This window comes from Athene noctua, chromosome 29, assembly GCF_965140245.1.
Source record: "Athene noctua chromosome 29, bAthNoc1.hap1.1, whole genome shotgun sequence".
NCBI lineage: Eukaryota > Metazoa > Chordata > Aves > Strigiformes > Strigidae > Athene > Athene noctua.
Window position 1 is genome coordinate 2,184,315 of NC_134065.1, and position 20,908 is coordinate 2,205,222.

Here is a 20,908-nt window from a genome sequence, read left to right on the forward strand (position 1 = left end):
ATTTTAGTGTGTGACAAGAACTAACCAGACTCAACAGCCGGGAAAACTTAACAACAGCCTTGTTCGCTAAAGAGAGGCCTCGGCCTGGCTTCTGCGTTTGGTGTTTGTAATCGCTTTTAATGAAAGCAGAAATCCTGGGCGTTTGGCTGATGTGTGCATCTTCTCCCCCAGATTTTTTGGAGTGATGTGCAAACCGCCTTCCCTAGTTGTGCCCTCCCTGGGGCTGGGGAGGGGGGAGCCCCGGGACCGCTTTGATGGGGCTGGGTGTGCGTCTCACGGCCTGACGCTGGTTTGAAGGTGCCGTGGGATAGATACGGATTAAAAGCACAGCTCTGCTCTCGGGTTGGTGCCCTTTGACCTCCCGGTTTTATCAAGGCGTCGCTTAAGATGCGACAGGCGGGCGTCAGCTTCTCCTCTCCCCTTCCCGGGAACGCGCAGGCACGCAGCCGCGTTTGCGGTGATTTATTACACAACGCTGCTTCGGTGTGGAGGCAGCGCCCCAGAAACCTTCCTCCTCGCGGTTCTGCGGCCGCGCAGAATAAGATGGGAGGGCTCTGCCTTACAGCTCTCCCCAGCAGGTCTGGGAAAGGCCGAGCCCGGGTCACTTTGAGCGGCCGGTGGCCCTGGGAGCGCTGTGTCCTCCACGGGCTGGCCCTGAAGGACGAGATGCCCTTGAGAGGCCGGTGGGGAGGGTTTCCAGCAGCGAGGCGTGGGTGAGCACCGTCCCACTCCTTCCTCCTGTCCTCCCTTCAAGCCCTAAAGAAAATCACCCATCTACGAGCAGATTTCTGGAGGGGGCCACAGGGCAGCAGCCCCCCGCCCCCAGCCAGCTGCAGTTGGGGCTCCCTCTGTCCTGGCTGGTGCAGTCTGGGGGGGTCCCAGCTCCAGCCGCACGATGGTCCCATCCGGCACTGGGCTGCTCTGCCTCTCCAGCCCTGAACAAATTAAAGTGGGACTTTAGCAAAGCCCCTGCTAAAGCCTCTAAGCAGGTGCCTGCTCCTGTTAACGAAGAGCAAATCAGTGACATAAGACAGCCGGGCAGGATAATCACAGCCAGTCTGGCTCCAGCGGGGACGCTGGTAGGTGAAGCCGGTCCTCGACCTGTGGGCAAGGATTTAGCAGTGCTGCTGCTTCCCCCGGGGTCAGCTCCTCCTCCTCCTCCTCCCCAGCAGCTCCCGGAGCTGCCAGGATGGATCCCAGTGTCAGCTGGGGGTTGTGCAGAGCAAAACGAGCCTTTCCCAGGTGCTTGGCCACCAGCGGCAGGGCCAGCCCCAACTGGTGGCCCACAGCCAGCTCTTTGGGAGGGCTCTTCCCATCCCGCCGGGTGAGGAACAGCCTCGTGAAACCCCTGCGGGCCCCTGGGCCTCCGTGGCAGGATGAAGGGCAGCGCCGAGCTTGGCCACTCTCGGTTCCGCTGGGGGAAAACCACCACGCTGCTGCCCACCACCTTCATGTTTTGGGGTGTTTCCAACCACCCCGCCATGGGCTGCCCTGAAAACGCTGCGGGTAAATAAATACCCCCCTGAAAATGAGACCAGAGCAACTAGTTGCTGTGTCCGAGTGGATAGCTGATTGCTGGTCCTGGGCTTCCCTGGCGGGGTCCAGGCGCCAGTGCCCCCCTCTGATGCAAGCAGCGCAGGTCAGCAGTGAAATGGGGGCTTAGGGGAGCCTGGACTGTCCCCCCATTTTTCAGCAGTGGGGTGTTGCTGCTGCTGGGCTGCAGGACCAGAGCTGCTCTTGCTCAGCTCCCTGGCAGCGCCTGCTCCCCTTCACCCGCCGCTCTCTGTTCAGTCCGCAGTGCCCGCCCCGAACTTCGCCATGCCCGTGACGGTGCCGGTGACCAACCAAAACACGCTGCAGTTCAGCAACCCGGGCAGCTCGCTGGTGACCCAGTCCCTGGTGACCTCCTCGCTGACGGACCCCCGGCTCCTCTCGCCGCAGCAGCCGGCGCTGCAGAGAAACACCGTGTCCCCGGGGCTGCCGCAGAGGCCGGCCAGCGCAGGTGAGCGATGCCGTGACCCTTCGCACCCCTTGCTCCTCATCCTCGCTGTGAGAGCCTTGCTGGGCGTGCAGCACCGAGCACCGAGCATGCCGGGGGGGGTCTGAGGACATCTCCATTCCCTGCCCGGGGGCAGGATGTGTCCCTGGAAGGGTTGTTGCCCAAGGGTGCTTGTTCCTTCTGCCAGAGGTTGATCCCCCACAATTTGTGCCTTGGCCTCAAACTGGGGGTGATCCCCCCACCCCCGCCACCACCTTACCAAGGGCTTTTTGAGAGCCGGATCCCTGCAGGGATCTGTTTCGAGGTTGGGCAGCGCAAGGAGATGAGTCACCCGGCGCCGTTCCCAGGCTTGGGGGTGGCTGCCGGCATCCCGCTCGCCGGTGGCACTCCGGTGACATGGGACTGCTGCCTAAAAAGGGCTTTTCTGAGTCGGGCTCTGCTGGTTGCAGTTGGTCGCTGAGCGATTACTCACGCGGATCTGCTGACAGATAGGAGGGAGCAGTCATTTCCAGTGGGGACCGGGGATGGGTGGTGGAGGGCAGGTTGAGGGAGAGGAGCTTGTCACCCATGTCCCCTGCAGTGGAAAAGGAGGGGCAGGGGGGGCACGACAACGTGTGACCACAGCCTGGCTCTCCTGTGGTGTGATCATAAATAATAATAGCGTGCAGAAAGCCCCTGCCTGCTATTTTGGTTGTCACAGATGGTCTGTAAAAATCACACGGGCTGCAAATGGCAAGAGCTGGGGACTGTGACCGCCCGGACATCTGGGTGGTGGGCATTCACCTGCGGCCCCCGGGGCTCTGCGAGCTTGGGGGGGCGCTTTGTGAAGGGGCTGGAAGGGTGTGAGAAGGGCTGGGAGGTGCCTCCAGAAGCAGGTCAGGTCAGAGCGAGCAGAAAGGTGCCTGGGCTGGGATGTAGGAGTAGGATGTAGGAGCCGTGGCTTTGCTTGCTGCGCTCTCCGCACGGTGACGGGGATGGCTCGAAGCGCTCAGAAACCAGGCCGAGGCCCCCAGACCTGAGGGAGTCGGGTCTTTCTGCTCTAGGACTGGTCCCAAAGAGCAACATCTCACTCCAGGCTGGGTGGCAGAGCCCTCCTCGGGCACAGCCAGCCGTAGCTCTGGCTGCAGGGATCTCCCTTGCCCTCTCACAGGCCCCTCTGCTGAAAAAAAAAAAAAAAAAAAAAAGAAAAAGAGGCTTCGTTGTAAAGCAGAATCGGCTGGAGGCTCGCCGTTTCCATCTTGCTCGCTTGCTGGTCGTTTTGAAGGGGGATAATTTCGTGGTTGCAAGCACAGAGGTGTTCCAAGTCCGGCCATCTGCATCTCATTCACTCGCTGCCTGGGACACGGAAGAAATCCTGTTTATAGGAGCCAGGCCCTTGCATGTTAGAAGAGCTTGATTTTTTTTTTTTTTCCCCTTAATTTTTTTTTTTTTAGCAATGCACTCGAGCTGAGAGCAGAGCGCTGCGGCATTGTTTCCAAAGCAAATGTGCAGCAGAGTGTTGGGTTGGTATCTCGGCGCTGGCTGATGCCATCTGCTCGGGGATGGCGCGGGAGAAGTGTGGCTGAGAGGGGTTTGAGGGCTGGGGACGGGGTCAGCATCAGTCACCCGAGGGGGTGAACCCACTTCTGCAGTGCAAGTGGGGTCCCACAGCAGGGCACAGCCCCCAAATCCCAGGGGGGGTCCCTCCTCCAGGACTTTGCATCCCCATCCCTTGAAGGGAGGATGCTGCAGTGCCACGTCTGCCCCATTTTGGGGGTCACCTTGCCCCTTTTTCAAGCTGTAAAATATTTTTGGGACCGCCACCATCCCCAATCACAATCCCACATGGGGAGCAAACGCTTTTCCCTGCACAGCAGCGGCTCAGCTCTTCAGCGCTCCTCCTGCCTTCAGGGGCTCGCTGCAAGCCCAGACCTGAGGGCTGGGGGGCTGGAAAAAAAAGGATTTCTGTCTCAGGTTTCCCCATCTGGGGTGAGGAGGGTTGGGCAGTGGTTAGAGGTGGGGTTTGGGATCGGAGGCTCCTTGTTACCCTGCGCAGGGCTCCGGGATGACTGCGGTCACAGCTCCGGAGCCTCCGTGCCGGCTGTTGGCCGAAATCACCGCCCTCAGCGTGGCCAGGCAGCCCCGAGCTGTGAATAGGTGGCTTTCAGAAATAACTCAATAACCAGGCAGGGGAAAAAAAAAAAAAAAATATCTTTTTGCAGGCGAGGCGAAACGTTGAGTTTATTGGGGATAAAAAGGCCTCTGGTATGGTTTTTCCCGGCACGGCGGGGAGCGGCGGCGCTTTCCAAGCGTTGGGACCGTGGGAGGCCGAATTGTAGCAGCGTCCTGGCAGCGTGCGGGGATGGTTTCCATTCGGTGCGAACATTACAGGGGAGATAGTGTTTCACGTCTTGCTGCTGGGGCTCTCTTCCCCGGCAGCACCGGCCCCGTGTCCCCCAAAGACGGGGGGGGTGCTTGGAATAAAATAGCCGCAGTGTTTTCCAAGCCGCCTCCTTTGGAGCGAGCTCCTGTGTCGCCTGGCTCCTTCCCAAAGGAAACGGATCTGCCTGGATAATGTTTCCCAACCTGATCACCAGGAATGCTGCTCATTTTGCCCAGGACTTTCTCCCCGGGAAGGCAACACCGCTCATTTTCCTCTGCCTTCCTCCCTCATGCTCCCCTAACCCCCTGCCCCCCCGAAAGGAGGGATGCTCACCGTGTTCCCAATTGCTTTGCAGGGGCGATGCTCGGGGGAGACCTCAACAACACGAACGGAGCCTGCCCAAGCCCAGTGGGTAAGTGAAGAGCCACCTTTTGGCACAAAAAAGCCCACTTTTAGCGAGTGCTGTGGATGCTCCGTGCCTCAGTTTCCCCACGCCAGGGAGGATTTTGCTGCTGAAGGGTTTCGTGTGTGGAGCTCCAGGCCAGCACCTTTGCTGGGGGCTGCTGGTTTTAGCGGAGACCCCAGAGACTGAGTCGGGAGGGGGGTGCGTGTCCTGGGGGGCCAGCGTCTCCCCTGGGTTTCTGCACATCAAGGGGCTGACTGAGGTGGCCACTGAGAACCCAGCAGCTCTGGGTTCAGCTCCCCGTGCCGAGTTCCTCCCTTGACCTCGGGTGAGTCACTTAACACCTGATTCCTCGTTGCGCTTGGGCCCTATAAAGGAACTTTACTGCAAGGAAAAAAGCTCATTAAGGTCCCTTTCCACTGCGAGAGCCTCAGTGCTAACAAGGCTCAGACCTTGTGGCTTAGCTCCTCGCCTATAAAACGCACTAATAATACCTCCTCCGCCACGCTCTGCCTCCGCCGGCTGCAGGGTGAGGTCTTTGGGGCCGACGCTTGCGTAGGTACAACCCAGAAGGCAGCGACAGCCCCCGGGTCCCGCTGGGAAGCAGCTGCTGCTACCGGCACCGCTGCCGCCGGCCGGGGCAGGACGGGCTGCGGGCCAGCGCTGCGCCGGGCGGGTGCCGTCCAGCCCCCGGCGAGGCGGAGCGGCCAAGGCAGGCTTGCACCAGAAGCCTGGCTCGCCACCCCCCCGGCGGGGGGGGCCTTTTTTGCGGTGAGGCTCCCAGCCGACAGCGCGGCGGCGGAGTGTGAAATTCGGCGTGGCCCTCAATTAAAAGCAAATTGGAGGCCGGGTCCCACACCCGTCCCGCGACGGGGCTGGTCCAGACGTGGTTCTGCAGCACCAGGAATAACCTTTTCCCTGTGCCGGGCAGCGGCCGTCCCAGCACCGGCGGAATTTCTCCCCGACTGCGCCTCCGGAGCCAAACCAGGGTGGTTCGTGGGGCTGACGTCTCCCCGGGGCCTTTCCAGCACCCGATGCGGAGCTTTGCGGCTCCTTCGAAGGCAGAGGGAAGGGGCCGTGGTGCCGTGGCCCCCAGCCACCTTCGCGGCCCCTTTTCCCCCCGATGCCGCCCCCACGTCAGCTGTTGGGAGCAGCCGTGGCGGCGCGGAGCTTGGCAGGGCCCGTGAATGTCAGCATTGACGTCACCGGAGCATTCCCCGCGTTCCTGCCGCCGCTCCAGGAAACGGGCGTGAGGAGCAGGGACAGCCCGGCCACGGCCAGCCCCGGACCCCCACCGTGCCCGGGCCCCCGCCAGCCCCGGGGCTCCCCGCGCCGGCTCAGGGAGGGGAGCGTGGCTCTGGCACCGCGCTTGCGGTTTTTGGATACCTGGGACATCTCTTCCTCCTCCTCCTCCTCCACCTCCTCGTCCTCCTCTCCTCCTCCTCCTCCCTTGCAATCTCTGCAGCACCAAGCGATTACCTGCTGCCTCTGAGTCATCAGCCGCCGGGTGTCTCTGGTCGGATGCTGCGGCGGTGCCGGCTGCATCCCCGCGTCCTGCCCGCGCGCCGTGGCCAGCCCCATCCTCGGTGCCCCCCGAGTGAGGGCCCTGTGGTGTTGCCAGGCTCAAATTTACACCAGGATGGTGTAAAGGCAGCCTGGAGCGCTCTTCTTTTGGATCCCTTTTTTTGGGGTTACTCTAAAATCCTAGTGCAGCCCTTCTGCAGCGTGGGGGGGGGGCCGGATCCAGGCTGGGGGCGGCTCTTGTGATGGCAGCGCCCAAATTACCCTGCCAGGGAAGTCCCTTTAGGGGTGAGTAGTGGCGTTGGGACCCAAACCTGCTCCCTTCCAGCTCCAGGGCCACCCTGACCCGCACCCCAACTGATGCACACGACGTGGTGCACCTCAAAGGGGCAGCTGAGAACCATGTGCGCATCCGTGTCGGTACCACCTTGAAGAGTATCGAAGGGTTTAACATTTCTCTTGGCTGTTTCTCTGTCGGCTTTTTTGTGGCCATTGGCACCGCGCGTAGCAAAAAGCACCTGGGGAGTTTTATGCATCTTTGTTGTTAATAAATATAAAAGCCATCGGCCTTGCAAGCAAAATGTAGGTAGTTCAGGTGCACAGAGGTCCCCGGGATGTGAGGCGCCAGGCACGTGCCTTCTGCGCTCACGGTGGTTTGGGACTGGGAAAACAGCTCCCTGGGGACAGGAAAGCCTGTCCCCTCCCTCGGGCCAGGACATGGATACGGGATGTGCAAGATGAGGCTGAGGAGAAACCCCTGGCCCTCTGCAACTCCCTGCCAGGAGGGGGCAGAGAGGGGGGGTGAGTCTCTGGAGCCAAGGCCCCAGCGCCAGGCCCCGAGGGAATGGCCTCAAGCTGCCCAGGGCAGGGTCAGGCTGGCTCTGAGGAAGGATTTCTGTGCAGAAGGGGCTGTTGGGCCTTGGAATGGGCTGCCCAGGGCAGGGGGGAGTCCCCGGGATCCCTGGGGGGGTTGAAGAGTCGGGCTGAGCCAGCGCTGAGGGATCTGGGGGAGTTGGGAAGGGTCAGGGGGAAGGTCATGGTTGGGCTGGAGGAGCTTCAGGGGCTTTTCCAACCCGTCTGAGTCTGGGGTTCTGTGAAGACGGAGCTGCCAGCCCGCAGCAGTGCAGCCACCACGGGCATCCTGGGGCAGCACCTCTTGTCCCTGACGGCATCGGGGGGACCGGACCTGCGGCTCCCGAGGTGCGTGGCTGGCCCCTATGCCCAGTTTGCCCCATCACCGTTGTGTCCAACCCTGGGGAAGCTCTGGGAGAGGCAGTGGCTGGCACTTGCCCCCGATGAGCACGCGCCTCGGCTGCGGCGTCGCTGCCACCAGCCGCCTGCTGAAATGCAGATGTAGCGCTATGGTAGATGTGATTAATAATGCAATCAGCGACCTATTTTTCCCGGTCTAACGTGCAATGAATATGAGGGCTGAATCCTGGTGATTGCTAAACGCCTTTCTATCTTTGGGGCCTATTCATAAAAAAAAAAACAACCCTCATCAGAACAGTAATCTGATCCAATTTATTCCTTTCCTGATGTTCATCAAATCTTTTCCTTTTTAAATTTTTTTCTTCCTTTCCTTTCTTCTTTTTTTTTTCCCCCCTCTTTGCACATAAAATCCTTAAGTGGGGCAGCAGGAGGAGGAGGAGGAGGAGGGAACCTCAGATCTTCAAAGGGGCAGTGGGATCAGTGAACCGAGTCCTCGCTCTGCCACAGACCCTTTTCGCTGCTCCAGTGCCATAAAGAGACCTTAAAAGTGAACGTAACAGTAATTATCCCCCCTTGCTAGGGCCCCAGTACCCTGCCAGAGCAGCATAAAGAGGCCTTGCTGCAAATCAGGCCCGTAATATTTATTGGTTGTTATTGCAGTGATGATCATGGGTCCCTGCAGGTTGCGGAGCTGCCCCGGACGCTGGGAGCTCGGGGCCGGCTGCCTGCCCTGCCTCTACCCCTGCCTGCCCCGGGGCAGCTTTCCCTGGTGTTGTGGGGCAGATGCACTGGCTGAGCTTGCCTGGGCTTGTGGATGAGGCTGCCTGGGGTGCAGGAGGGTTTTGGGGAGCCTGGGGGTGCCGGGGAGCAGCACCCATGGGGCCCCGCTGCGGCTCCGCTGCGCTGACCGCCGCCGTGCCTTCGCCCTCACCCCGCGTTCACCCTCTTCCTCTCCGCCACCCCTTTTCCCGCAGGAAATGGCTACGTGAGTGCCAGAGCCTCTCCGGGTCTCCTCCCCGTGTCCAACGGCAGCAGCTTGGGCAAGATCATCCCGGCCAAGTCCCCGCCACCGCCCTCCCACAGCACGCAGCTCGCCACCAACAGCCGCAAGCCGGATTTACGGGTGATCACCTCGCAGAGCGGGAAGGGGCTAATGCACCATTTGGTGAGTGCCCGGCAGAGATGTGCCACGAGGCTGGGCTGGGCGCGGGTCCCCTGCCACCGGGCAGGTCGCAGGGTAGAACTTTGTGCTGGAGCTGATGCGGTGCGGGGGCACCTGTTCTGTGCCGTAGTGGTGGGAGCTCGGCCAGGGCGTTGCTGGCGGGGAAGCCTTCCTCAGGGCTCGGTGTTGGGACCATTTCTGTCCAACATCTTTATTGATGATCTCCATAAGGACACGGAGTGTGTCATCAGTGAGTTCACAGGTGACACCAAGTGAAGCGGGAGTGTCGGTCTGCACGAGGACAGGGAGGGTCTGCAGAGAGACTTGGATAGATTGGATCAGTGGGCAATGTCAACGGGATGGGCTTCAACAAGGCCAAGTGCCAGGTCCCGCCCTTGGGCCCCAACCACCCCCTGCATGGCCACAGGCTCAGGGAGGGGTGGCTGGAGCTGTCTGGGAGAGAAGGGTCTGGGCGTTCTCAGTGACAAGCAGCTGAACAGGAGCCAGCAGTGTGCCCGGGTGGCCAAGAAAGCCAACGGCATCCTGGCTTGTATCAGCAATAGTGTGACCAGCAGGAGCAGGGAGGTGACAGTCCCCCTGTGCTCTGCCCTGGGGAGGCCACACCTGGAGGGTTGTGTCCAGGTTTGGGCACCTCAATCCCAGAGAGATCTCGAGGGGCTGGAGCGAGGGCAGAGGAGGGCAACGAGGCTGGGGAAGGGCTGGAGAATCAATCCTGTGAGGAGGCAGGGAAGGAGCTGGGAGTGTTCAGTGTGAGGAGGAGGAGGCTGAGGGGAGCCCTCATCCCTCTCTGCAGCTCCTGACGGGACATTGCAGAGAGGCTGGGGCTGGGCTCTGCTCCCAGGGGGTCAGGGACAGGACAAGAGGGAACGGCTGGAAACTGCCACAGGGGAGGGTCAGGCTGGGCAGGAGGAGAAAATGTTTCACCAAAGAGTGGTCAGAGAGTGGAACAGGCTGCCCAGGGAGGGGGGAGTCCCCATCCCTGGGGGGGTTTCAGGGCCGTTGGGATGAGCTGTGGGGGGATGTGGGGTAGGGGAGAGCTCTGTAAAGTCGGGCTGAGGGTTGGACTCGCTGATCCCGAGGGGCTTTTCCAACCGGAATGATTCTGGGATTCTGTGAAACCTGAGGAAGGAAGCTCGTTCCCATTTGCTGGATGCCAACAGCACAGCACAAAGCCCCGCACCGGGCACCGGTGTAACCCGTGTGTAACCCGTGTGTAACCCGTGTGTGCCCCGCGGTAGGCGGGGGCGCGGTGCCGTCGAGCGCGGTGGCGGTTGGCGGGGCTGTGGAGTTAACGGTGACTCTTGGTTTTCTCTCTGTTCTCCCGCGGGCAGACGGAGGATCACTTGGCTCTGGTGAGTTCCCTGCTGAGTGTTGCCTCGCGGCGGGGTGGGACATGGGCCGCTTGTCCCGTCGGTCCCTGCCCTGGCGCGGCGGAGGCGTGGGGTGCACGTAGGGGGGTGGACACCATCCCCTTTACCCTCCGCTGGGGACACGGTGCCGGCGCCAATGGCACGTCCAGTCCTGCCACAGAAAATCAATCCCAAGAAAAACGCCCTCTTAGGAAAACCAGGTTCCCTATGGAAAAGAAGGAGCTGACACGAGGCTGTAAAGTGCCTGTTTCTCCACTGCGGCCAAAAATCCGCTCTGTTTTCCCTGAGGGGGGTCAGCCCGGGTCCCTTTTTGGGGCTGGGGCTGCATGGAGCCAGCCTGGGCACCGCCACCACCCAGGGACCTGCCCCGTGGGCTGTGCTGGAGCCACCGCACTTTACAGCACGGGCAGACCTGGCCCACTGCCACCACATGAGAGATAGGGAGTAATTCAGGCTCTTCCCATATTAAGGATATTATTTAAAGCCTGTGTAAATCCACTGGCTGGTAGTGCGCTCCCTAAACCTCCTTTGTGCACAGGGGCAGTTTTCTGTGTTATTTTTATGGCCTTTTTTTTTTTTTTCCCCCCTGCCAGCAAAGTGAACACCACCTTGTTTGTGGCAATGATTCACCCTGTTCTGTTGCTATTCTGGTGCAGGGCAGATGGGCGACAGGTCAGCGCAGCGAGGAAAGGGCGAGAGCCGCTGTAGGATGCAGCTAACGCAGCCAGGGAAAAGCTCTCCAAAAACACAGGAGTAAGCCGATACCTCTCGCAGCCTGCAAGGAGACGCTCTTGGCTAGGGGAAGGATTGGCCAGGGCTTTGGCAGACTTGAATTCTGCTGCTCTCCATGCCCGAAAACCCTTCTTGCTTAATGACCTCCCTCCCAGCAGCTCCCTGCCTCAGTTTCCCCATCTGTAAAGCAAAGACAGTCTCCACCCGCCTCCCCATCTGCTCATCACCGTTCCCGCTGCCAGAGGGCATTGCCTGTCTCCGAGCTGCAGGAGCAGCTTGCTTTAGGCAAAAATCAGCCGGGTTGGCATTAACAGTTTTTAATTGTTAGGCTGAGCTAACCCGGCTGATTTTTGCCTGAAGTGAAGTACAGTCCTCGCCCAAACCGAGCTGGCAGCGGGGAGGTGGCGACTGATGAAATCCGGGAGGGGGGGGACAGGGAACTCAACACAGCTGGATCTGGAAGGGGAGAGCACTGCGGATTCACCCCGCCTGGTGCGGATGCCCCCCCCTTTGCTCTGCTAACCTTCTCCCCAGATTTGCTCTCTTCCATATTGCTCAACCTACACACCAGATCTTCTCTCTAAATGGCAACTCCCACCTCTTTACACACAGGCAGCGGGATGAGTCAGCTGAGACCTGCCCCGCTGCCCTTAACCCTTTGCCCAGCGTTAGGGTTTGCTCCTGGCAGCTTTAGGCTCTGGGCACCATCTGCTCTTTTAGTGGGTTCAGAGAGAGGGTCCCCCCGTTTCTCGACACGCTCCAAAGTGTGAAGGGTAGAGCAGGATTCACTCACCAACCAGCGACGGGCGAGCGCCCCGGGGAGCATGCCTGCATGGTTTTGTCACTAGTTGGAATGGCAGTTTGCAAACTGGGAGCATTTTGCAAGGCGGTGTGAGTGGCGTAGGGTGTGGGGGGGGCGGCTTGCACACCTCAGCACCTCCAACCTGCATGAATCGGGATGAAAAACCAGGGTGCAGCCACGTCTGCCATCCCGCCCCCCGCCTCGCCTCGAGGTGTCACAGGGGTGTGTGCTGCCCTGTTCCCATTGACACCCCCTGCTCAGCCCAGGTCCCACCGCCCCGGCTGGACTCATCCCGGTGTCAGCGCTCTCCCGGGAAAGCCACAGAGCCCCGGTGCAGCCGGGAGACGGAGGGGATGGGGCTGCGGGTCGCATCCTGCTGGGCTGGCTCAGGGCCCGGTGCAGGCAGGGGAGGGAGGGAGATGAATCCTGCCCGCCGTGAAGGCATTACTCCGCAGCGTCCTCAACGCGCAGGCGGTGGGCACGGCCCAGGGCGGTTTCCAGCAGGATAAGTGCCAGGAAAACCTGCTCCTACAGCCCCCGGGCTTTAGCAATTAGAGCTCTGGTAATCGCCTTCCCTGGGTGGCGGGGAGGGACCTGCGGGCTGGGCAGCATGTGGGCGCAGGGTGCCGCAAATCCAGCACGTCAGGGTGCTGTCAGCCTCCGGAGGGGGCCAGGACAGGGGGATTTTTAGCCTCCAGACTTAGCCCAGGAGAGTCCTGCGTGGCCGTGGACCATCGCAGGCCCTAAAAGGCCGTGGTAGCCCTCGGCACCTCGCAGCGAGCCCGGAGGAAGGCTCCTCGCCGTGTCCCCGGGGATGAATCCAGCCTCGTGCCAGGCGTGATTTAAGCTGGGTACTGCCCCAGTGTTCACAGGGTGACGTGTGCCAGGGTGCTTCAGCTTAGAGTCAAGCCTCTTGAGGCTGATTTAAATCAGATCAGCAGAGACAGCCCAGATTATCTGCCTTGTAAACAGGGCTGAATCTGACCTGTGGATCCACCCACGTAACTGCCTGGAAAACCACGGGGGGAGGCTGGCGTGCAGCGGTCCAAGGGCAGAATTTTTCCACAGCGGACCTGCTAATGCCTGAGTCACCCAAACCTCATGAGGGCACCGAGCCGGCAGGTTGCTGAGCGCTGACCTTTAAATTTGAGGCTGCCAGAGTGCCTTTAAAAATCCTGAGGCCAACGCTCAGCATCTTCAGCTTGCCTCAGAGGCAGGGGGCTCGTTCGCGGCCATCGGTGCTGCAGGGAGGAGGATGCGTCAGCTCTGCGCTGTGTTCGCTGATCCTGGTTTTGTTTGGTACTTTTCTCACTCCCTGAGTCGCTCAGCAAAGCTCACGTTCATCCTCTGGAAAAACAGTGACTCTTGTTTTTTACAGCGGAAGGGATACAGGCTGAGGCATCCCACCGTGATTCCCCCTCCGTGCACGTTGCTGGTCCTTGTGAGTGAAGAAAGGTGACCCGAGTGACCCACGAATGAATGTCACGAGGGTCCTAAATGTCTGGAGCTGGTGTGGTTTGCACTGCGCTTTGTTGCAGTGAGGAATGGCCAGAGGATCAGCCCTGCTTAGTCCCACAGTCCCCGCTATCAGCCTCGGCCGCTTTAAAGGGGCTGGTGCATGCCACGGGGGGTCAGCTGCACACTGACACTTTGTGGGGGTCACACACCCCGCCTCGAGGGCGACAGAAAAAAAATGCATTTGGGTTGTAACTCTCCCTCCGTTTGCTTCCTCAGCAGAACACGCAGCGGTTAGGTGTCTCCCAAGCAACTCACTCTTTAACCACACCGGTTGTTTCTGTGGCTACTCCGAGTTTGCTGACGCAGGGGCTGCCTTTCTCCGCCATGCCCACAGCGTACAACACAGGTAAGAGCGCGCAGCCCGGGGACCAGCTCACCCTCCGACGGGTCGTTTAACACGAGAGGGAAATAAAATGTGGCTGCTGCACGCACGTGCCTGGCTCACCCTGAGCAGCTGCGGGATCACTCGTGGAACTCGCTGCTGCAAGACGTGGCCGAGCCCAAGAAGTTTCACAGGATTAAAATTAAGGGGAAACTCGTTATTTAAATGATGAGAACTCGCTGTCATGTGCAGAAGGGCTGTGAGGGAATGATTCTGTCATGCTGTAGCCCATTGCGCCGGTGCTGGCAGTGTGAAGGTGCTTTTAAGTGGATGCTAATTACAGCTACACCCATCTCCAGGCTCTCGAGAGCTTCGGGTGATGTTGTAATAGGGGCTTAACGAAAATGAGCGTCAGGCCCCCAAAAGTTGGGGAAGAATGTGAACCAGCCTGCTCTTAGTCACATCAGGTTCGGGCTGGTTGGGTTCAAACCGGCCCCAGGCGACGGTTCCAGCACTCTTGCCCTGGCGAAGGGGTTGTTCATCTGCCACCTGTCAAACCTCCACGAAGACTTTAAGGACTTGCCGGTTTCCTGCGTAACTCACTTTGGCATTTGCTCAGAGAAAAGTTTGCAAAAATGTAAAAAAAGCTGCTTGTCTGGAAGAACCCAGAATAGGCGTGTTGGGAACTCCCTCTCCTAATTAGTAGGTGTAGGCCAGGAGATGCCTGTTTGTGCGTGACGAGTCGGTTCCTCTCCCTGCGTGGAAATCATCATCAGCTGTGTGGTCCACCGGCCCGTTCGTGTACAGCCAAAATCCCAAAAATAGGTTTTAATTGAGCCCTGCGCTGCTACCACTCAGGGCGGAGCTGGGGGCTGAATTTCAGCTCTCTGTATTTATTTTTCTCTTGCCGATGACCACATGTAGGGCAGTGTTCCCGCTCGGGTGCCTTCGGTGTCTGTGGCCGGGGTGCTTGTTGGTGACACGGGGGGGTTACCAGCACCGAAATCGCTGTAGGGCACAGGTACCCTGAGCAAACTGCAAGCCTGAAGCGTTGCCACTTGTTTTTTCCAGGCCTAACCCATTAATTGGGTGGGAATTGTCTCGCAGTGTGCCCAGGGGGCCAAGGAGGGCAATGGCATCCTGGCTTGTACCAGCCCTGGCGTGGCCAGCAGGGACAGGGGAGGGATCTGAGCCCTGGGCTCGGCACTGGGGAGGCCGCCCCTCGATTCCTGGGTTCAGTTTTGGCCCCCTCACCCCAAAAAGGCCATTGAATGACTCAAGCGTGGCCAGAGAAGGGCAACGGAGCTGGGGCAGGGTCTGGAGCACAGGTCTGCTGGGGAGCGGCTGGGGGAACTGGGGGGGTTCAGTCTGGAGAAGAGGAGGCTGAGGGGAGACCTCCTGGCCCTCTGCAACTCCCTGCCAGGAGGGGGCAGAGAGGGGGGGTGAGTCTCTGGAGCCAAGGCCCCAGCGCCAGGCCCCGAGGGAATGGCCTCAAGCTGCCCAGGGCAGGGTCAGGCTGGCTCTGAGGAAGGATTTCTGTGCAGAAGGGGCTGTTGGGCGTTGGAATGGGCTGCCCAGGGCAGGGGGGAGTCCCCGGGATCCCTGGGGGGGTTGAAGAGTCGGGCTGAGCCAGCGCTGAGGGATCTGGGGGAGTTGGGAACGGTCAGGGGGAGGCTCATGGTTGGGCTGGAGGAGCTTCAGGGGCTTTTCCAACTGGGATGATTCTGGGGTTCTGTGGTTTCAGGCCAGTGAGGTTGTGTTGAACTTGCCACCGGCCAGCGTTACGGGCCCTTTCCCGCGCCGGCTCCGCAGCCTGATTAAGCCAAACCCAACCAGTCGCAGCTTTGAGCCTTGGGATGGCTCCAGTTCAAGCTCTCGGCGTTGGCTGCGGAGGCGACTGCCGTTACCAGGGGGTGTCAGGAGCAAAGAAACCAGAACGGCTGATGCTAGGAGGAGGGTAGGGGGGGGCAGGTAAAAAACCCATGCAGGGCAAAAAAGCCGGTGCTGGGACTTTCTGTGGGGTGTTGCCTCGAATCAGGCCGGTGGCTTTGGCAGCCGTTCAGCACCTTTGCAGCCACCTCGGCGTGTTCTGGGGGGGGGGGGGGACCGGACCTGAAACCACAAGGCACCAAAATGGTAGTGAGGAAGGGACAGGAGGAGGGGGGCCAAACAACGGATAAAGTGCTCAGCATCTGTGGGTACAGGGATGAGATGCAGATGTCTCTCTGGGGACAGAAGTGACCAAGGGTTTGACCATCACCTGGAGGAGCAGTTGCCCCCCCCCCCCCGGGTTGTGTCACTGCAGGATTTTTCAAAAATTACACCCCCAACATACATCCCCCCCTCACCCCATCCCTGTTTCTGGGATGCTCAGCTGGGGTTTGGGGGGCTCCTGGAGTTGAGTGTGGGAAGAGGGACTCTCCCTCCCTTCCCCATGGAAGTATGTGGGGGGGGGTGTCCTGGGGTTGGGGGGGGGTGGGTACTGGTGTGAGGGGGTACTGAGGTGTAGTGGGGGAATACTGCGGTTTGGGGGTAGTACTGGGGCTTGGGGGGGAAGTACTGGTGTTTGGGGGGGTACTGGATGATGTGGGGGGGGTTACCAGGTTTTTGGGAGAAATACTGGGGTTTGAGAGAGGGTACTGGGTTGGGGGGGGGGGCTACCAGGGTTTGCGGGGGTACCGGGGTTTTGGGGGGGGGGGGGGGCGTACCAGGGTTTTTGGGGGGACTACCGGGTTTTGAAGGGGGGTACCGGGTTTTGGGGGGGTACCGGGGTTTTTGGGGGGGTACCGGGGTTTGGGGGAGGGTTCCGGGTTTGGGGGTGGGGGGGTGCTGCGTGTCCCCGGCAGCGGCCCGACAGTGCCCCCTGCTGCCGCGTGGGGCCGGGCCGTGGGGCAGGAGCACCCGCGGGGGGGTTCAGCAGCTACCGGGGGTTCCCTGCCCCTGGGGATGGGGGGAGAGGGCTTGTCTGCGTGTTTTATACCCGGCCGGAGGTGTCTGCGTGGGGTTTCCACGCGGTGTGCTCCGTCCTGAGTGGAATTGGTGGGGGGCTGCACAGGGTGGGGGGCTGCCTTTGCCATTACTGAGCTTTTTTGGGGAGGGGGGGGTCAGTGGGAACCAGTGGGTGTTGGATGGTGTGGAGCTGGGGGGGGCCCTTTTAGCAATTCACGCCTTGAAGGTAGAAGAAAACGACGTAAGGAGGAAATTTTTGATGCTGAGGGGGAGTGAGACGCTGGCGCAGGCTGCCCAGCGAGGTGGTGGGTGCCCCATCCCGGGAGACTTTCAAGGTCAAGTTGGCTCTGAGTGAGCTGAAGATGTCAACCTTCAAGGCTCTGCAGGGGGGTTGGAGTAGATGAGCTTTCAAGGTCCCTCCCAGCCCAAAGCAGTCTGTGACTCGAAGGGACGTGCCGGTGCCCAGCACCCCTGCGCAGCTCCCAGCAGTAGCTGGGATTCCGTGAGCTGGGGCTTGGTGTGGGTCTCTCGAGCGAGTCTCCATCTTCTTGCCGTGCTCAGGGCCCCGCCGGAGTAGGTTTGACATTGAAATGACTGAAGGGCTCTTTCCTTTCCAGATTATCAGCTGACGAGCGCTGAGTTGTCTTCGCTGCCAGCATTCAGCTCACCTGGGGGGCTGTCCCTTGGCAACATCTCTGCCTGGCAGCAGCAGCAGCAGCAGCAGCAGCAACAGCAACAGCAACAGCAGCAGCAACAACAACAGCAGCAGCAGCAACAACAGCAGCAGCAGCAGCAACAGCAGCAGCAGCAACAGCAGCAGCAGCAGCAACAGCAGCACCTGGTTCCTGTATCACTAGGAAATTTAATGTAAGTGAAACAGGCACCAGGGGCCACTCGGTTGATGTTGGAAAAGGAAAAAGAGGGAAACGGGGAGTTTCCTCCAAGGTGTCAAAGCTGCAGAACTGAGCTGTGACTCCCCAGCTGGGTTATCATCAGCCTCCCACTGCAGGGCCCCAGCAATTACAGTGGGGCTTGAGCTGTGCTTCCAGGAGGTGCCCACGGCTGCAGGAGGAGCCAGACCAGCCAGCTCAGGAAGTTTGGGGAATCTTGTCCCTGCCACTGTCGTAGGAGTGACCCTGGAGTCCGCAGATGGGATCAGGGTGTGCTGGGTGATGCTCTCTGAGAGCTGCTTCTTGCTGGCTGTCTGCAGCAGGAGGAGCCCCCACTCACATCGGGGAGCTGAGCTCAGCAAGAGCCGGAGTTAAATGGGATGGTGGTTGCAGAATAAGGTGTCTGGAAATGGTGGTCCCGCTAGTGTAGAAAGGGGGGAGCTTTTAATAGTGAAAATGAATTGCTTTACCCCCGGGGGAAAAAAAAAAATACCAACTTGCATATTGGAGCAGGTTTTCTGGTGTTTCTAGCTTTTAGTCTGGAATAAAACATCCACACACAGGGTTTCTTCAGAGTATCTCCCCCTCTGCTCTGTGAGCCCCCCCTGCAGGGCTGGGTCCAGCTCTGGGGCACCAACAGCAGAAGGACACGGACCTGCTCCAGCGGGGCCAGAGGAGGCCACGGAGATGCTGGGGGGGCTGGAGCACCCCCTGTGAGGACAGGCTGGGAGAGTTGGGGGGTTCAGCTGGAGGAGAGAAGGCTCCGGGGAGACCTTATAGCCCCCCTTAAAGGGGCTACAGGAAAGGGGGGAGGGACTCTTGATCGGGGGGGTAGGGATAGGATGAGGGGGAACAGTTTTCAACTGACAGAGGGGAGATTTAGATTAGATATAAGTAAGAAATTCTTCTCCATGAGGGTGGTGAGGCCCTGGCACAGGTTGCCCAGAGAAGCTGTGGCTGCCCCCTCCCTGAAACGGTTCAAGGCTGGGTTGGACGGGGCTTTGGGCAACCTGGGCTAGTGGAAAGTGTCCCTGCCCAGGGCAGGGGGGTGGGACTGGATGAGCTGTAAGGTCCCTCCCAACCCAAACCATCTTCTGTGTGATTCTATGATTTTAGTCAAAATAAAGATTTAAGCTAAGCCTGTGGGACGGAGGCAGGAATCAAAGATGGAAATTCTGTGACGTTGCCCCGAAGCCAGCTCAGGACTAAGACTCTCACATCCCCAGCGTGCAGTGCCAGGTGGATGTGGGGGTGCCCCAGGCTTTTAAACACTAAATTCCGCACGTTTCTGCACTGCCTGGAGCACGTTTTCCAGGCAGGGCAGGCAGCAGCTCCCCCAGTAGCTGCCTGGACCCCCTGCACCAGTGGGGCTGCAGGAAAAGCCTGGCTGCAATTTCAGGTTGTAGTAAAGAGGCTGAAGAGGTTCCTGGCTTGGAACAAAAGTGCCCACCCCAGCCCTACACCAGATTTTTGCAGCCCACGCTGGGCCAGATTTGTGGGGGAGCCCATGGGATGGGGGTGTCCCTGCCTGTCCCTCTCCTCCACGCGTTTGGGGGGACAGCGGGCGGGATCGGGGCTGGATCACGAGATGCTGCCTGCAGGGTTTAATCCTGGCTCGGCAGCGATGCGTCATGGTGAGTGCACGGATTATGAATTCTGGAGTCCAAATAATTCCTAATTCTAATTGTGAATCCAGATTTATCATCTAATCCAGATGTATAATCTAATCCAGATTCATAATTCTGGATTCATTCAGCCGTGGGGTGTGCGGGTTATGGATTCTGTGGATTGGAGGGTGAAAGGCCACTGAAAAGATGAATAATAAGAGACTTCCCGTTATCTCCCCCTCCATCTGTTTCTCCCCCTTCCTCCCCTCCTCCTCTCCTCCTCCTCCTCCTCCTCTCCCAACCTCACACCCCAGACAAGGGAGTCACTTGTCCCACACCACCACTTTGACTGTCAACACCAACCCCAACATCAGCATCAAGTCGGAGCCCGTCTCGCCCAACCGGGAAAGAAACACTGCCACCCCGCTCAGCACCTTCCCCCACCAGCCCCGGCACGAGCCCACCGGCCGCTCGCCCGTCGACAGCCTCAGCAGCAACACCAGCTCCTACGAAGGCAGCAGCGAGCGGGACGATCCCGCCCGCCCCGATTTCAGCTCATCCCTGGGCCTCCTGCGACCCACCAGCGAGCCCGAGGGGGAGAGCCCCTCCGTAAAGCGCATGCGGTTGGATACCTGGGTCACATAACGGGGCCCCGCCGTGTCCCTGGGGACGCCGCCGCCTCGCAGCGGGGCCGCGGGGAAGGGGGTGGGGGGGGGGTGGTGGGGTGGGAGGCAGTGGGGGGGGGGGGCGCGGGGGCGAAACGGGTTCTGGGAGCTGGGCTGGGGTGGGGGGAAATTATCATAAACTGCCTGAGAAATAGCTTTAGGATTTTTGTAGGCATTCATTCTACCGCAGCAGGCGACGCACGCAGTACATACGGCGCTCCTCGGCCGCGGGCTCGGGAATAGCCGGGTGCGTGGGGAAGGGGGGGGAGTGGAAATCAAATGGCTGCGTCCTCGCCGAAAAAAAAACCAACAAACCAGTCCCTGGTGATGCTCGTCCCCCCCCCGGCGGGTCGGGTTGTATCCCTGGAGAAGAGCGCCTGCGGCAACGGGCTCCGAGGGGAGATGGGGCACGGAGCATCCCCGGAACGCCAGCGCCTGGGCTCTCCTGGCTCCACATTTGGGCACCATCCAGCTCTCGGAAAGGTTGAAGGGCTTGGGCAGGCGCCAGTTTTCCTCTAAAAGGGTTTTCTGAAACCAGTTTTCCTAAACTGGCCGGGGGCGACGCGGAGAGCCCGGCTTCGATGTGGTGCAGGTGCATCCGCAGGGCTGTGTCTGCTGCCGGGATCCCCTAACGGTGTGTCGGGGGAATAAGAGGCAGATTTTTAAAAAATGCCTGAAAAGTAGATGTGCACAGCATCCTTTCTGGCGGGTAAGGGAACTCCACTCTTTCTGGCCACGGTTCTTTTAAAATTGCAGTTAACCTTCCCCAGAAGCAGAGGGGGAAAGTCTTGCCTCTGCCTGTGCGCAGCGCGTTTGAGGAGGGAAGTGCACTATTGCTGCTTTGCCAGAAAATTGCGGGTTTTACCAAACAAAATTTGTAAATGCATTTTAAAAATGCATTCCCATTCCACATGGGCCAAAGCTTTAAATTAGAGAAATAGGAAGAAATGATTTATTTTATTTTATTTTATTATTTTTTTTATTGATTGAAGGATGCAATTGAAATAATTATCCTTCGGGATTTTGCCTGAAGGTTTCAAAAGGTGAGGGTGAGCTGTGCGGAAAATCTGCTGAAGTCTCGACAGAGTGATTTAGTGGAAGGAAAAAGGAAAACCCACGGAATTTCCAGCGATTTCCCAGGGACAGGCGTTAGTGCTTGAGGGTTTGGAGGAGAAAGGACCGTTCCTGGCTGGCGCAGGCTTTAGGGACGGGTTTTCTCCCCACAGGCGCTCTTCTCCGGGATGCTGGTCCCCCATCCCAGCCTTGTCACCTGTGCCCCGGCCTCACTCCCCCCCCCCCGGGGGTCTCAGTCACAAACCGCCACAAAACCTGCCCGGATGCCACCGTTGCCAAACGGCTCCTTCAGCAGCTGG

The 20,908-nt window shown here is 59.7% G+C and overlaps 1 protein-coding gene across 4 annotated transcripts in view; it reads left to right on the forward strand.

Moving 5' to 3' along the window:
- The window catches only part of MEF2D (myocyte enhancer factor 2D), a 34,203-nt gene extending 14,640 nt beyond the window's left edge, over window positions 1-19,563 (forward strand). The window contains exons 4-10 of one of the 4 annotated variants that reach the window (XM_074928979.1): window positions 1,792-2,002; window positions 4,717-4,773; window positions 8,472-8,662; window positions 10,012-10,032; window positions 13,319-13,448; window positions 16,991-17,240; window positions 19,185-19,563. In XM_074928979.1, the coding sequence (XP_074785080.1) occupies window positions 1,792-2,002; window positions 4,717-4,773; window positions 8,472-8,662; window positions 10,012-10,032; window positions 13,319-13,448; window positions 16,991-17,240; window positions 19,185-19,515 (1,191 nt within the window). In that variant the 3' untranslated portion in view covers window positions 19,516-19,563. The remainder of the gene's footprint in view (window positions 1-1,791; window positions 2,003-4,716; window positions 4,774-8,471; window positions 8,663-10,011; window positions 10,033-13,318; window positions 13,449-16,990; window positions 17,241-19,184) is intronic. The other 3 variants (XM_074928980.1, XM_074928981.1, XM_074928982.1) reach the window with 3 other exon arrangements.
- Window positions 19,564-20,908: the final 1,345 nt, after the last annotated feature.